Consider the following 16,861-nt stretch of genomic DNA (forward strand, 5'->3'; position numbering starts at 1 on the left):
TTTTTTTTTCTTTCATGGTAATATAATAGTAGTAGTAGCAGCAGCAGCAGCAATAGCAGTAGTAGTAGCAGCAGTAGTAATTATAAGAAATAGCTCGCATTTCTATACCTTAAGGCTTGCAAAGCACTTTTAATATGTTATATTATTTGATCCCCAAACAAGATGGGACATTCCTATCTTCTTTCAGGATAATAGCAATAATATTATCACTACTGCTCCTACTACTAAAGATAATATTAAATGATACCTAACATTTACATAATCTCTAATGACTTAAGAAAAACTGTGTGTGTTTTTTGATTCCCACGTTAGCTTTCTGATTTTAAGTAGAAATTTTTTTGCACTATACTGAGATTCAAAGGTTGCAATCACTCAACGGCACATTGAGAGCCAACAACCTAATAAATCATCTCTCAGGATTGAACCAGTAGATGATCTCTAATGGACTATATTGTGATATGATCCAGGATATGGTCTCTTATAACTGAATAGGAAAGATAAGTAATTGACCTTAATTTTAGTCAATGGCAAAGGCCTTTTGTTCCTTTTGCTTTTTGTGGTACCGTGTCTTTGTGTCCTACCATCCATGATTCCCACACACACATATGTAAGCATGCACACACATCCCTAAATGATAGTGTGATCTTCTAACAGCACTCCTTCCAAAAACAGTAACATGGGATCCACACAATTGAGGAATCAATCAGTCAAAAAATATTTAAGTGCCTACTATGTGCTAAACGCTGGGGATAAAAAGGCAAAAAAATATATAATAAAGAAAGAAAGAAACAGTCCCTGTACTCCAGGAGCTCACAGCCTAATTAGGGAGACTACCTGGTAAAAATTGTTTGCAAACAAGATAAATACAAACACACACAAATTCTCTCTCTCTCTCTCTCTCTCTGTCTCTCTCTCTCTCTCTCTCTCTCTCTCTCTCTCTCTCACACACACACACACACACACACACACACACACACACACTAAGAAAAAATCTTTTGGGAGGGAGTTACTAACATTAAAAGGAACCCTGAAAGCCTTCTTACAGATTGGGACTGTATGTGGGTAACACATGGGATTTGGGCTGGGACCTGAAGGAAGCCAGGAGACAAGATGAGAAGCCAGCAAGAGGCAATGACTATCAGGAAAACTATAGAGAACTAGAGAGGGGCAAAGATTTGAAAAAGACTGGAAAGTGTGGAAGGGGCCAATTATGGACAAATTGAACTTATGCTGCATCCTGGAGGTAACGGAACCACTGGAGTTTCCCAAATGATGGAGGGAGCTCCATAAATTGGGCCCTATTTTGTGAGAGTATTCCTAGAACTTAGTATTACTGTGAAGGATTATAGAGAGACTAGATGTGACTACCTGAAGTTATTATAGGCAACTGTCTTCTCCATGAGAATCACTGAGGTTTCAAGGTAGAAAAACGCAGAACAACAGCTCCATCCATCACAAAAAAATCCTGTTAATAAAGTAATGCTTCCTGAGTGCAGATATTTGATCATCACAGCCCCCCAGTTCAGGGATGGACCTGAAGTAAGTGCTGGATAAAAGCTTTCCGGCTTGTTTGACCAATTTCAACCGTTCCCAAATCTGCCTCTGACCTCCTCTCATCTGCCATTTTTGTCTTCTCGATCCAACAGGAAACACTAGAAAATGCTCTGCTCTTGCTCAGTTCAGAGAATCAGGTCCCAGCATCTCTTCGGAGGCCTGTTGTCCAGTTCTTCCCTTGGAGCTTCAAGAAAGAAAGTATTTGTACAAGAAAAAATCCACCTCCTGCTGAATCCATCCTTCAGCCACATTCTTGAGGTCGGATTAAGCAAGAATAGGTCTGCGTGGCTCAGAGGCCAAAAAAAGCTCCTTCTCAGACTGGTCATCCCAGCATGACCCAGAGGAGAAAGGTCAGGACTTGGAGGCAAGAAGGCCTGGGGCAAATCCTGCCTCTGACACCACATCAAGAGTGTGTGTGTGTGTAAAGGCCACTAAGCCTAGGTCAGCCTCTGCTTCCTCATTTCTAAAAGGAAGAGACGCCAAATGCTTATTTCTCAGGACTAGGGCAAGAATTAAGGTGATAATAATTCTGAAACATTTTGCAGACTCTAAGTGCACATTAACGTGAGCCACAGTTATTGCATGTGTTTGTGTAATTCTCATCCAGAAACTTTCGGGGCTTTTGATTTGACTCGTCCTAAGTAAAATGATCAAACTCTTTCTGAAGTTTCTTCAAATGCTCAAAGCTAAATTCTATGTAAAGTAGAATTGGATTCCAAACACCCAAATTCAAACCACAGCTCTGCCACTTCTTGTGCGATCTCAGTCAAGTTTTAATTTTCCTTGTCTCAGTTTCTCCATCTGTAACATAAAAGGGCTAAACTTGATCTCAAAGGTCCTTCTAGGAGTGTAGCTAGTAGAGAGAAATAGGTATTTATATATTGGCATCAGGCTGCAATGCAGAGAGAGTCCCATTCTGATTTTTAGTTGTCCTTACAGGGTTTTTTGGCAATGAATCAGACTATTTTGCCATTTGAGGAAGGTCATGTAAGCATGACCTAAATGGTGGGTAGAAGTGGGAGAGGGGATTGGTGGGAAGAAAGGAGACCAGTGTGAGATATCATGGAAACAGAATGACTTGGAGCTTGGCTAGAAATGGGACACAAGGCAGAGGGAAGAGTAAGGACCATCTGAGGTTCCACACCTTTGTGGCTGGAACCGTGGGGGTGTCCTTGACAAAAAAACAGGAAAATTTATGGGAAAGAGTTTGTGCTTGACAAGAATTGAAGATGTCTAGGGGACATCCAAGGTAAGATATCCGTCAGAAAGCTGATGGTCAGGTGAGGCAGGAAATTAGTTCTGGAGAGATTTGGGCTCAATAGGTACATTTACAAGTCAGCCAGTAAAGGCCATCTTTGAATCTGTTGAAGTAAACAAGCTCCCCAAAAGGAAGAGGGGAGAAAAAGAGGGCTTAGATCCACATATAGGAATCATCTATATATTAGAGAGGAGAGGCAGATGAAGAATTGGAAGGAGAGACTGAAAAGGAAGGGTCACGCTGAAGAAATCCCACAGAAAAAGCTTTACTGAAGTCAAGGAAAGCAAAAGTACCCAGGAGGAATTTAGGGACTCAAGAGTATCAAAGGTTACAGAGTAGTATGGACAAGGAGAAAAGGTTATTAGTATCAGTGCTTAAGAGATCATCAGTCTTTTTTAGAGAAAGGAAAATCCAGAGAGGTGAGGTCAGAATCTAGATCGTAAGAGACTATGAGGCAAGTGGCTGGTGAATCATGAGAGATGGTGTGCAGGAATTTGGCAGAGAAAGGGAGGGGTTGTCAGGGCACAAGCTTCCATAGATAGCAGGTCAGGCTTGGGAAGTCTTTGGAGAGCTATAGGCATGTGAGAAGTAATCACTAGAGAGGGAGGAAAGAAGATGAGAGAGGGAATGGGGATCGACAGTGGAACAGGCTCCCAGAAGGGCTGGAATCAAGACCTTAAGTGGGTATACTAGACAAAGCAAGGAGAACAGCCTCCTTTCTCTTTGTAGGTAGAAGAAAGGGACTTTATGAGGGAAGGGAGAATATGAGGGAACTTACCACGGATAGATTTGGTTTTTTCAATTAAATAAGACAGAAAATCATTGGCAGTGAAATAATTGGAAAGGGGTTTTGCTCGTGGTTCTGGTGAGGTCATTAAAACCTAAGTTATTGCAAATTAACTCAGTGAGTTTGGATTCAATTCACTTGCACAAATATGTGTTGCCTACTACATGCAGGTCCTAGGGGAACGAAACGGAAACAGTCCCTGCCTTCAGGTGACTTATATCCCATTGAAAGAGACCAAACATCAGCGCAGATAAGCCGTTATAAAGGAGCTCTAATGTTGCACAAACCATTTCAAGAGGAACAAAGCGATCTCCGGGCAATGGCAAATTTGGGTGGCCCCGCACATTGGAGCTGCACTTTGAAGAAAATCCAAAACAGAGAATCTCAGCGGTCATCAGAATGAGGATAAAAGTACAGATAAAATGAGATAAAATTTGTGTAGTTCAGTCCTTTCAGTTGTGGCTGATTCTATGACCCCATTTTGGGTTTGGGTTTTTTGCTTTTTTGTTTTGTTTTTGCAAAGATACTAGAGAAGTTGCTGTTTCCTTCTCTAGCCTATTTTATAGATGAGGAAACTGAGGCAAATTGGGTGAAGTGACTGGGCCAGGATTATAAAGTTCATAAGTGTCTGAAGTCACATTTGAACTCAGGAAGATGAGTTTTCCTGACTTAAAGCCAGGGTCTTGATGCACTATGGCACCACCTAGCTGCCCAAAATGAAATTATAATGAAAAAAATTACCCAAAGACGATTGGAATGGCAAAATTACAAATAAATGTGATCACATCTGACGCTTGAAGAATAAACAGGATCCTTAACTCTCTCCAGAGAATGAAGGGGAATTACATGAAAAGGGATCTCCAGCTCCCAGGACGGTGGACTGCCTCCCCAAAAGTCTCCATTTTCTCAGCTGTGACACTATCTGTACTTACCGGGAAAGCATCACCTTAGTTTTACCTGGGATTGATGTGAGCCCTGGGTAAGAGATATACTAGAACTTCCCGAAGGCAAGGATGTTTTGTTATTATTGTTGCACATGTACTTCCAGCTCCTAGTGTAAGACTGAGTACATAGTAGGTGATTAATAAATGTCTGCTGATCAAGTGATTGAACAATTCCCCAAAGGCCAAAGTATAGACAACTTGGATTTTTTTGTATTCTTCTGTTTTCTTCTGACTTTACATCCATATTGGCTAAGGTCCCAACGGTCTAAGAACACATAGTATTACTCAACTAATGCCTGTGAAACAATTGAGGAAAATCCCAATAAAAAGGAAGGCTCTAATTTAAAAAAAAAGGTTAATGGTGGCTTGTGGAGGAAGGAGATCAAGTTGGAAAGGATGAAGTAGATTCAAATATGGAAAAGAGAAGAATGGGAGTATTCTCCATAGAAAGAATGACACCTACAAAGGCAACAAGCTGGATTAAGCATATAGACACGAGCTAGTTAGTTACATGACTGATACTTTTCATATGAATCAGAAAAATAGGGAAAACTTTGCAAGAGGCCTGGGAAAATAGAGAATAGACAGAGGAGAGACTGATCACATGCTGAGAGTGAGACAGGAGAAGCGGCTGACCAGAATCTTCTACCAGCATCCTCTTGATACCGACAGAAATTGAGGAAAGTCTCCAATGAGTTAGAAAGACCCCCTGTGGAGAGCTTTTGGAAGGAGTTCACTGAGGGTCTCACGGAATGGGCAGGCAAAGAAAGGCTGGATGTGTTCTGTTGAAGACAATAGACACATTGTTATGATCCACTATCCATGTACAGGCAGAGAACAAAGCACTTGGAAAGTCTATAAGGAGCCTCAGTGGTCCTCAAACTTTTGTTCTCACTATCTTTATCCTATTAAAAATGATTGAGGATCTGTACAAAGAGTTTTTGTTTATGCGGTTTATAGTTATAGATATTGATCACATTAAAAATAAAAACTAATTATGAATTTGTAGACTCTCTGGAAGGATTTCAGAGATTCCCAGGATGCTCTGGACCAGATTTTGAGAACCACTGTATTTGGATATTTGAGATGGATGGGATAAGTAATAAGGAAAGGCTATAAATCTTTAAGTAGGTTTTTGAAGGAATATTAGCCGCAGAGAATGGGAGAAACCCAGAGGAAGACCCTTCAACTAACTGGAGAGATTCTCACTGGGAGAATTACTGGAAACCCAAAGGGCTATCAAACTGTGCATCCCCTGTGATCCATCAGTGTCACTACTGGGTCTGTATCCCAAAGAGATCGTGAAAGAAGGAAAAACCCACATGTTCAAAAATGTTTGTAGCGGCCCTTTTTGGAGTGGCAAGGAACTGGAAACTGAGTGGACGCCCATCAGTGGGAGAATGGCTGAATGAGTTATGGTATATGAATGTTATGGGATATTATTGTTCCATAAGAAATAATGGGCAGGCTGACTTCAGAAAGGCCTGGAGAGATTGACATGAACTGATGCTGAGTGAAGTGAGCAATGTCAGGAGATCATTGTACATGGCAACAATAAGATTGTGTAAAGATCAACTATGGGACTAAAATGCTCTTCACAGCTAATCCAAGTCAATTCCAACAGACCTGGGCTGGAAGATGCCAATTGCATCCTCTTGAAAGAGAACTATGGACTCTGACTGTGGATAGAAGCAGATTATTCTCACTTTTTTCCCCTCATGGTTTTTATCTTTAGTTCTTATTTTTCTTTCACAATATAACAAATATAAAAATATGTTTAAAATTATTGTAGACATATAATCTATGTCAGTTTGCTTGCTGTATTGAGGAGAGGGCAAGAAAGAGAAGGAGGGAGAAAAAGTTTGGCACTTAAAATCTTAGAAAATAAATTCAAAAACTATATTTGCACATAATTTGAAAAATAAAATATCATTAAGTGGGAAAAAACAAAATAAAATGTTGAGGGGGAAGAGGAAGGGAGGAAAAGAAAGAGAGATGGAGAAAGAGTAGAGAGAGAGAGAAAGAGTAGAGAGAGAGAGAGAAAGAGAGAGAGAAAAAGTGAGAAGGAGGGAAGGAGGAAGGGAAGGAAGGAGGAAGGGAAGGAAGGAGAGGAGAGACAAAAAGAGAGACAGAAAGAATGAGAATTATTGGAGGTCAAGGGAGAAGAGAATCATATAGGATGAAAAGGAGTGACCAAGTTATGCCTCTTCTTCAGTGTATATAGTACTCATAATGCTGAGAACATAAGACCTCTTATGGAGAATATCTGGCAGTAAAATAAAGATTAACCTACTCACATACAGAAAAACCAATTGGGAGGCTGCTGAAATAATCAAGGACTAAGACAATGACGATTGAAACGAGAATGATAGAATTAAGAATAAACATCAAAAAATATGGACACAGGGGTTTTCAAAGGAAGACCAGGGTTTGGAAACAAATTGGTATAAAAGAATAAAGGGAAAGTACCCATGAACACATCAACATTTGTAGCCTAGAAGCTTGGGGGAAGTGGAAATATCTCTGGTAGACACAGAGTAAGTGGGAAAGGGAATCAGAGAAGAGAACTGAGAAGTTTTTAGGAACTTTCCCATTCTGAAGTGAGCTGATGTCAGCACCCAAATGGAATAGTCTGGCAAATGACAATGAGAGCATGTGCTAGACAATTTTAAAAGCTTTAAAATAAATCTGTCAGTCAAAGAAGAAAATGATTTTAAAAAATGATTTAAAAAAAAGAAAGTACCAAGATGGTAAGAAGAATAAATATTTCACTTTTTCATTGTTGTTTCACACCTATTTTCCAAAAATATTTGTGGTCATTTATTTTTGATATTAAACACACTACATAAGCAGTTAAAGAAAGGCCAAAAAGAACACCTAAAAGTGTTGGGGAGAGTTCCTAGGAAGATCAGATTAATACTAACAAGTACCTGAAGAACAATCATATTCTTGGCTGGGAAGCGGGAAGATAGAAAAATATTCAACCTAAGTTTTGAAATAGATCAATAATCAATCAACAAGGAGTTATGGAAGACTTGCTATATCGGGCAAGAATATGACAAACACATGACACATAAGCCATTCATTGTGACAGAAAGTCCGTGAATTTCATTGGTCAGTCCAAGAAGTGAGTCCAGACTGTGACGTTCGGCAGAAAAGAATATCTGGGAAGTTTCAAGAGAAAGAACTGGTATTGTGTCCCATATCTCATCATTGCTATGGGGAAACAATGGAGGACAATGCAGGCAGTGGGGAAGACCAGACACATAAGACTGGAACCTGAAGCAATACAAAAGAAAAATATCTAGCCATAGAGTTCTTTTTTTCAGAAAAAACAAACAAACAAAAGAAAAAAAAATCAGTGGAAATAACACAATTGTAGAAATTATGTTAGAAATCTTTTTCCTCCTCTGAGGCAATTGGGATTAAGGGACTTGCCCAGGGTCACACAGCCAGGAAGTGTTAAGTGTCTGAGGTCACATTTGAACTCAGGTCCTCCTGACGTCAGGGCTGGTGCTCTATCCACTGTACCACCTCGCTGCCCCTCATGCTAGAAATCTTGTAAAGTTAATATAGAAAAGAATCTGAAATATCTTGATCAAATAGGAAAACTGTTGTGAATATAGGGAAATGAAAACATGAGAACAAGGAGAAAGAAGAGGAAGAGAAGGAAAAGGGGGAGGATAAGGAAGAAGAAGAGGAGAAAAGTCCAACAATGCTAGCTGGGAAACATATGAAAAACAATTTGAGAACTTCAGACTTCCATGTTAATTTGAAAATCTGAATACAGGGGAAAGAATGGTTTTATTTATTTATACATATATAGGTGGGTATACACATACCTATGTGTATGTTTGTGTATATATGTAGATTGTAGGTGTGTACACATATATGTATGTACATACACAAATATGTAGGGCAGCTATGCAGTGAATAACATGTCGGGCCTGACATTGGGAAGACTCATCTTCCCGAGTTCCAATCCTGCTTGACACTAGCTGTGTGGCAATTCATTTAACCCTGCTTGCCTCAGTTTCCTCCTCTGTAAAATGGACCGAAGAAGGAAATGGCAAATCACTCCAGTATCTTTGCCAAAAAACTCCAAATGGGCTCACAGAGTCAGACAAGACTGAAAAGTCACTGAAAAATACAAATATATACTTCTGTGCAGGTATGTAGGATGTTGTTGCTATTGTTGAAAACCTAATGATATGTGCAGACATGTTTGTGTCAAACATGATCGTTTAGAGAGCGGGGAAAGATGAAGATCATTCCTCGTATGAGGGAGACCAGATCCCACCCAAATCCTCACCCCTATTAACCAAACAAAAAACCCTTTTTAGGCACCTACTATGTGACAGATACAAAGCACTGGGGATACAAAAAAGGCAGTCTTGACCCTCAAAGAAATTACAATAAAATTACAGCGGCAACTTGCAAATGTCTCCAAAGCAAACGATGCACATGATAATTAGATTAAAAAATAACAGAGAGAAGGCACTAGAATTAAGAGGAGTTAGGGAAAGCTTGCAGTAAGATATGGTCTTGTGTCTTGTAGTTGGAGCCTAAAAGAATGCCAGAGAGGTCAGTAGACAGAGCAGAGGAGGAAGAGCCCCAGGCAGGGGGACAGGCAGGAAAAAAGGTCCGGAGCCAAGACGAGCACTGTTCTGTTCAGAGAAGAGCTAAGATGCCCGTGTTACTGGATGAAATCTTCATGGTGGAAGGAAAGCGTCAGACTGGAGAGGCGGGAGGAGGCTGGGCTTTGAAGGACTTTGGAGGCCAAAGAGAACAGCTTGGTTTTGATCCTGGAGGTCACTGGAATTGATTGAGAAGGGGGATTACCTGATCAGACCTGCCCTGGACGAAAGTCACTGTGGTGGCTGAATGGAGCATGCATGACTGTATCCCTTTTATTCTGACCACTTGTACATGAACCATAGCCTCAGAAGCCAGGATTTTAAAGGGGTTAGGAACAGTCTGAGCCCTTTCCTTGGTGGCAGTTGGAGGTGAGGGAGGCTATGGGCTCCTTCTGCCTGTAGATATATGGATTCACATGAACTTCAGATCCCTTTCAACACCAGCTGGTGGAGCTACCGTCTTTACCCACTGGAAAACTCAGTGAATCACTGCCCACCCCCTCTAAGCATTTAGCCTAAGAAATCACCCTGAGTCACATCACTTTGGGGACAGTTTTAGTTTTGTTTTTTTTTAATCACAGAAACTCTCATTCTAAATGGATTCATCACCATTCAAAGCACTCTTTGCATTGATAAGCGTGGAACAGAATTTTTTAAAGTACCAGGGGAAAAGAACAAAGTATGCAGGAAACCCCTTTCCCATCATCACCCCCGAAGGATCTTAAAAACTGGAAATGGCAGAATTTTAATTTCAATTATCTGAAATCAATCATCTCAAATAATAAAGTGTGTATATGAAAGAAATAAATCTATTTATATATGTAGAAGAGAGACAGAGAGAAACAGAGGAAAGAGACAGAAAGTAAGAAAGTAGAGAGAGTGAGAGAAACAGAGAAAGAGAGAGAGAGAGAGAGAGAGAGAGAGAGAGAGAGAGAGAGAGAAACAGAGACAGAGAGAGAGAAACAGAGAGACACAGAGAAAGAGAAACAGAGAGAGAGAGAGAAACAGAGAGACACAGAGAGACAAAAACAGAGAGACAGAGACACAGAGAGACACAGAGAGAGAGAGAGACATAGAGAGAGAGAGAGACAGAGAGAGAAAGAAAGAGAGAGAGAGGGAGAGTGAGCACACTAGTCAATTAAGGCAACCTCCCAAGGAGGGAAGGAAGGACTCTTTATATATAGTCAGAGGCTAGTATACTACCTTGGTTTAGAGGATCCTAATTTATAGGTTTCCAAGTAACTGAAGTTCAATGACTAACTAGAGAAAAGATAATTAATAATATATGAGTTACCATGTAAAGATTTTAGAAATCTATAATTTTATTTTCACAGGAAATCCCTGGACTATCGCTAAGAGAGAAGTCCTAGTGAGTCTCCTGCAGCAATAAGTTAAGCATCATACTTCATATCACACAGCACTGGCTTTTTAGTCAGAGGTCCTGGATTCAAAACTAGCTCTGCTGCATACTTGCTCTGGGACCTCGGGAACATTTCTTAATCGCTCCAAATGAAAGGACTAGAGTAGATGATCCCTAAGAATCCTCCTATTTCTAAACCTCATTTTACCCATTTTGAGTGCAAGGATCCCACATGTCTGTGTAAGCGACACAGAACATACACACCCAAAAAGTACACATGCTCTCCTAGGGCAGGGACTTCCATTTTGACATTGTTATATCCCTAGTACGCACTGTCTCATGCATAGCAGATGCTTAACAGCTATTTGTTGAATGAATAAATGAATGAATGTATGAAATCCATGAACATAGGTGTCGATGGCTTTCCGTCCCTGTGATGTTCTTACTGTATGTGAAGGAGAATGAATGTCACCTTGATTTGCAGCTTATTTCACAATGTGACTAATTTCACAGCAATGTCAAATTCAGATAAAATAGCCCCTTGGGGAGAGGGAATTTGACTTCTGACCTTTGATTTAGGGAATCACCATAAATTGTTGACGAGATTCGCCACTTTGGAAGTAACCACCAATATCAACTTACAACATCATTATTCACCTTGACTTGCTCACCCAGGACCTTCTATATGTAAGGCACTGGGTTGGACATTTTGAAAAAACAACTTAGCTTTTAGAAATTGAAACAAATTTGAGAATAGGCTGGTTTTTTTTCTTTCAACTTCATTAGAATTCTTCCACTATATTCCTTAAAAAATATTAATAATATATTATTATTGTTGTTAATTATTAACTATTAATAATAAACTATGATAAATAAATATAATTATATAATATTTATATTATATATTATTTATATTTATATACAATATTATTTATTAAATTAATATATAATATAAAATATAACAGAATCTCTAAATATAACAATAAATTATTATTAAAAAGCTCCATTTCATAATGCTTGCTAAATTGGATTGAATGGCTCACAGAAGCATAGATTTAAAACTGGATGTGACCTTAGAAGCTATTTAGTTCAACATCTCTAAGGTTAGAGAGATTATTTGAGTGTTTTTGCCTTGAGTTGTATTCCCAGCACAGTGTTGGAAAATAATAAACATTTTCTAAGTGCTTATAGCCTGATTGTCCCAGATTACAAAACTAATGACAGTTACAGATCCCCAGACTTTAAATCCAGAATTCTTTGGGAAAAGAATGTGCGGTATTGACTTGTTTCCAATTACATAATGACTGATATATACAGACTAAAATTTTGAAATTTAATATTTATTTCATTTAAAATAATGAAAAAAAATCACTGTTGAAAGTTGTCATTGCTCCTTTCAGTAAAGCAAGACAAGTTCTTGAGAGGTGCTAGAAGTATTTGGTGAGGAAACAGACTAAATAGATTTGAGTTTTCACAAACGCAGATGTCTGAAAAGGAATCTTTTAAAATAAAAAACAAAACTTTATTTGAGAAAGAGACTGATACCAGAAGGCAAATGGTGCACATACAAACAGAATATATTTACAACACAAAACATGATCTCACCCACGTGGGTGTAAATTATAATAAATACAGTTGATTTTAAATGTAAGAGACATTTCTCAATTAGAACTAAAAGGATTCAAGCCCAGCTTTCCTTTTCGCTAGTTCCAGGTATTTTCTCGATGAAATTGACTGAATCACCATTTCACCATTGCTAATATCTGCTAATCAAACTGATGTCGCTCTCCAAATGACACTATAAAACACAGCTTGAATGTTGTGGTTGTTGCTATTCTTTGTCCACGTTCTACAACTTGGGAAATCAAATTATAGGTCTCTTGGACGGTAGGTTCCAGGAAGATATATCTTAAAAGACCCACTATCATCTTCCCATTCAACCTCCCTCTAGGAAACAGGATAAAGGTTTTTGAGAAAATAACTGCTCATAAGATGGAAAAAGAACCTTTTTTTTTTAATTTGCCATGTTTCATGGCACCATTGTGCTTTTTCTATCCAGAAAAGACAACTATGCCATTTTAACTTGACCAATTGATTGTTTTCAAAAATAGCCCAAAGGAAGGAAAATTCTTATTGAATTGAATTGAATACCATTTTGAGGTAATATTAAATCTTCAGGGCTTTTCATTACATAACAAACTCATCTATGTTCTAAGGTTCTATGATTCCCCTTAGGTTATTTTAATTTGGGTAGTGATATTTTAAAAAGAAGGAAAAAAAAGTGTATCCTTTGACACTATCATATTTTAAAGTCTTTTTTTTTTTAATATCACAGCAAAATGTAAACACTACATGCTTGTGACATCCATGGGAACATGTCAATGTTGGGCAACCTGACTCTTTTGAAACAGGATCCTGCACTTTAAAATGCCTTGGGTTTAAAAATATAAATATTGGAATTAGGAAAAAACCACACAGATATGTGGTCAGTTTTGAATTATCCATATTAGAGGGGGTTTAATACAATGAACCTTTAACTAGCTTAACCAGAGAAAACTAGGAAATAAGGCAAACATATCAAAAAGGAATATGAAGGAAATATTTCATTGGAAAACTTCCGTAACAATTTCCCTGCTTTTCTTAGACAATAAATCAATTCATGGATCACCTTTGAAAAACAGAGTTGAATACTCTCCTCCCTACTATTTTCCCCCTACATTCCTTAGTACATGAATCATTTGGATTTCCTGTTTCCATAAGGCATTTCCTATCCAGTCTCATAGAATCACTTTTTTTTTTTCGTAGAACAGCAGAAACCTGACAAAGAATTGACTTAAGTAGATAGCGTCTTCCAATGCATTCCGAGTTGCTGGGATCTTATATAGCTTCAGAGGACACACTCTCCATGAAGATGCTCTATATACAAATGGTGAGTTGGTTTGTTGTGTTTCTCCTTAAGCCCGACCTTCCGAATTTTGGAATGCTCTTTTGCCGTTTTGCCTCTATCTGCTTAAATTGTGGAACGCCATTTTTTTTTCATGGGACTGTCATCTTGAGGATCCTAGAACCATTGCCTATATATCTGACCGCTTCTGTTTTAAGCACACCTTTCCCACTTTGGTGGTCCCATGGATTGTCTATCACTGCCCTTACGGTTCTGCCATGGGATCCGGTTGAAGCAGTGGCACCCTATCTATGGATTTGTGTCTGCTTCGGGGGAATGTGTCTCTCTAGACAATGTCATCGGGAAACCCGGGAGAAAGTCCACTATGCGATGCAAAAATCAGACAAGCTACGATATAAAAAAATAAAGCTAGGACTCCAATCTGCTTCTTTACAACCATCTGTAACTCTAATGTGTTTGATTACTACCAATGCACAGAAATCCAAGGTCGATGGCGTTTACACCAGAACCTTTCTACAGAAGGAGGGGGGGAGGAAGAAACAAAAACTATCCTTAACAGTGTCTGAGACTGCAGTATGATACATTATGTACAGAAGAGTCAAGGTCAAGGTCACTGCGTGAGGACAAAACCAAAAAAAGGAGAGAGGAAGAGAATGCTTCATCGATCATGCCCGGAGCTCACTCCTGGAGTGGCTGATCTCAACATGGGGGCTACACCCAAGGGAGGATGTCCTTCCATGAGAAGTTAACAGATGGGACAGAGTCTGGGGCCACCAGAATGTCTAGCATCAACCCCTGGACAGATGGGATGGAATCTTAGTGAAACGGGTCTCTTTCCATTAGTCGATGCTCAAAGAACCCTCTCTACATTGACAATGTACATAGAGAAATGCCTGCCTCGGTGGGATGCTTAAAATTCTCAAACCAAACTCCCAGATCGACGCAAGGCTAGGAATTGATCTTCTCTTTCCGTGACCTACTGCTGGGTGGAGCTTGGTGTTCAGATAATAACCTTAATTACAAATCCTGGCGCCAAATCCTTGCCTATTACCTGTTGCACCAAAGCAGCCTGCTCCCCAGATTCCATTTCCTGGGGCTGAGTATCATCATCACTGTCCAGCGGTTCCTCTTTTATTTTCACAGCGCCCAAGGTGGGGCCCCGTTGGCTGTCGTCCGGACCCAAGCTGCTGTCGCTGCGGACGCTGTTGGTGCTGGACGGAGCCCGGTCTTCTTGCATGGGCTGGTCTCCGTGAAGCTCCTCTTCCGATTCTTCCAACTGACTTCCTGGCTGTTTCAGCTGCTCAATGGACTGGGAAAGCATCTGGAAGAGAGTGGCGAAGTTTTAAAGCAATTTCTACTCCACAGGAACAGAGAAGCCAAATGGACACTTTGCTCTACACTTACATGTTTTCGAATGGGCCAATTTGTAACTTAACTTTCATTAACAATGCTAGAGCTCAGGCCACCGGGAGACTGTCCCCATCATTCCACTGTGCCTATGGAGGGGAGGAGGCCTCTACAAATTAACACAGCTGATACTTCTCTTCAAAGTCCCTTAGAAACACAGAAAGATGGAAAGGAAAACTTTCAGCGTGAAACATGAAATTGCGACAAATACGGGCTATACCAAGGCATTTTTAGGCAGAGCAACTTATGAACGATATTCCTCGCAAAGCAGAAAAGGCAATGAAGTTTCCACACGGAGCCCACTTTACCTTTTAACACCCGATGTTCACCACTAGAAGAAAACTGTCAACAATAACATCATAATTTTATGTAATATAATAATTGACCATTCTAATAACACAATTTGCAGGTGATATCTGCCAATGGCAGGAGCACAAAGTTAAGTTGCTCTTTGGGAAAATTTGATTCGGTCTGAATCTTAACAATCACCAAACAAATTATGATTTTATATGTTTCTGCAAACCAAGAAAATAAGAATACCCAGATGCAAAGTTCTAAACTTTAGCAAAACTTAAGATTGCTTCAACTTAAAGAAAAATAAACTCACTTATGTCAGTAATTAGTTATATCCAGACATATGCTTTTATTCTTTCTTAAATTCTCCCTTCCCTCCCCCCAATTCACCTTTGAAATTTTTTACTTTTTCTCTTTCCTAAAAATAACCTGGGGCAAAAATGGATAAATCTCTTTCAAAGTTATTTAAAGGAGTAAGGAGAAGCAGGGTTTTGGTTTCTCCAAACTATGACAGTTTAAGTAAAAAGAACCCACCAAAAGAAGCCAAACATGGAAGCGTTCATTAGAAGACAATTTTGGCCCCAGGGAAAGGATAAGGAAGCATCTCTCTCAGTAGTTGGGCAGGAGTGGATCACAAGTACAGAATGTGACAGACACTGACACTTTGCTTTCTCTCTCCCGCCCCCAAAAAGGAGACATTTCATTTTGAGTTCCTACTATGAGCACATGACATTGCACTAGACCTTGTGGATACTAGTATCAAGAATAAAACCATTGCTACTCTCCAGTACCTTACAGATCAACACAGTAGTCAAGTCTGCCATTTGGACTCTGAGTTCAGTCCATCCCTGCCTAAGTACTGAGACAGTTACTTCCTTATCTCTTCTTGGGGCCAAAATTAGAGCTTCTAATATCTGACATCCTTGAGGGTTCTTTTTACTTATCCTATCATAGCTTTTGTAAAAGCCAGTCTCTTGGTTCTTCTATAAACAACTTTTAAAGAGATCTACCCATGGTTTCAGGCTACTTTTAAGAAAGAGAAAATGTAAAAATGTTAAGAGAAGAAACATCTAAATGAAAGGGAAGGAAGGGAAGAGCGGAAGTATCTTTTTGGAGTGGCTCTTGGCATCATGATGGTCTTTATCTCAAGTCATCAAAGTCTCAGGAAGAAAAGTCCAATTAATCTGTTCACAAAACAACAGATTTTTCTCACCAAAACTCTGAGCAGAACTCAGGCTTGCAGAAGTTTGAAAAATAATCACCAAATGGCTGAAAAATGTGGTGAAGAACAAGAGTATTGAAAAGACTGCAAATTTTTACTCATCAATTCCTCCTAAACTGGAAATTGCCAAGCCAAAATTGCTTCAAGTTCATCAACTAAGAACATTTCTGCATCAGGGATCAGGACAAGCACTGAAGTTCCAAATTGGGAAGGGACTAACCTGTAAATCGGGATCAGGATGTCATACAAGATAAATGGGATGTCCTCTAAGTCCTAATGTAATTTAAACCAACAAACTGAAGAGACGAAAGGTAATGGCCAGTGGATACCTTTGTGTCTGGGATATCTGTGTTAGCTTCCTTTAGGGGGTGAGATTGAATTAAGTGGCTGAGATGAGAGGGCAGCGGATTCCAGGGAAACATACAGGAGATAGAGAGTTGTATTCAAGGAATTGCAAGATGGCTAGTGTGGCTGGGAAGGGAATAAAGTATAA

The 16,861-nt window shown here is 39.4% G+C and overlaps 1 protein-coding gene across 12 annotated transcripts in view; it reads right to left on the minus strand.

The window, feature by feature from the left end:
• The window catches only part of HDAC9 (histone deacetylase 9), a 673,520-nt gene that overhangs the window by 328,745 nt on the left and 327,914 nt on the right, over window positions 1-16,861 (minus strand). For 4 of the 12 annotated variants that reach the window (XM_031940674.1, XM_031940672.1, XM_031940673.1 and 1 more), the window contains one exon: window positions 12,039-14,766. The exons of 7 other annotated variants lie outside the window; for them this stretch is intronic. In XM_031940674.1, the coding sequence (XP_031796534.1) occupies window positions 14,446-14,766 (321 nt within the window). In that variant the 3' untranslated portion in view covers window positions 12,039-14,445. Of the gene's footprint in view, window positions 1-10,601; window positions 10,605-12,038; window positions 14,767-16,861 lie in introns of those variants that run through there. One more of the 12 variants, XM_031940676.1, reaches the window with a different exon arrangement.

Source organism: Sarcophilus harrisii, chromosome 5 (genome assembly GCF_902635505.1).
Source record: "Sarcophilus harrisii chromosome 5, mSarHar1.11, whole genome shotgun sequence".
In the NCBI taxonomy this organism is placed as follows: Eukaryota; Metazoa; Chordata; class Mammalia; order Dasyuromorphia; family Dasyuridae; genus Sarcophilus; species Sarcophilus harrisii.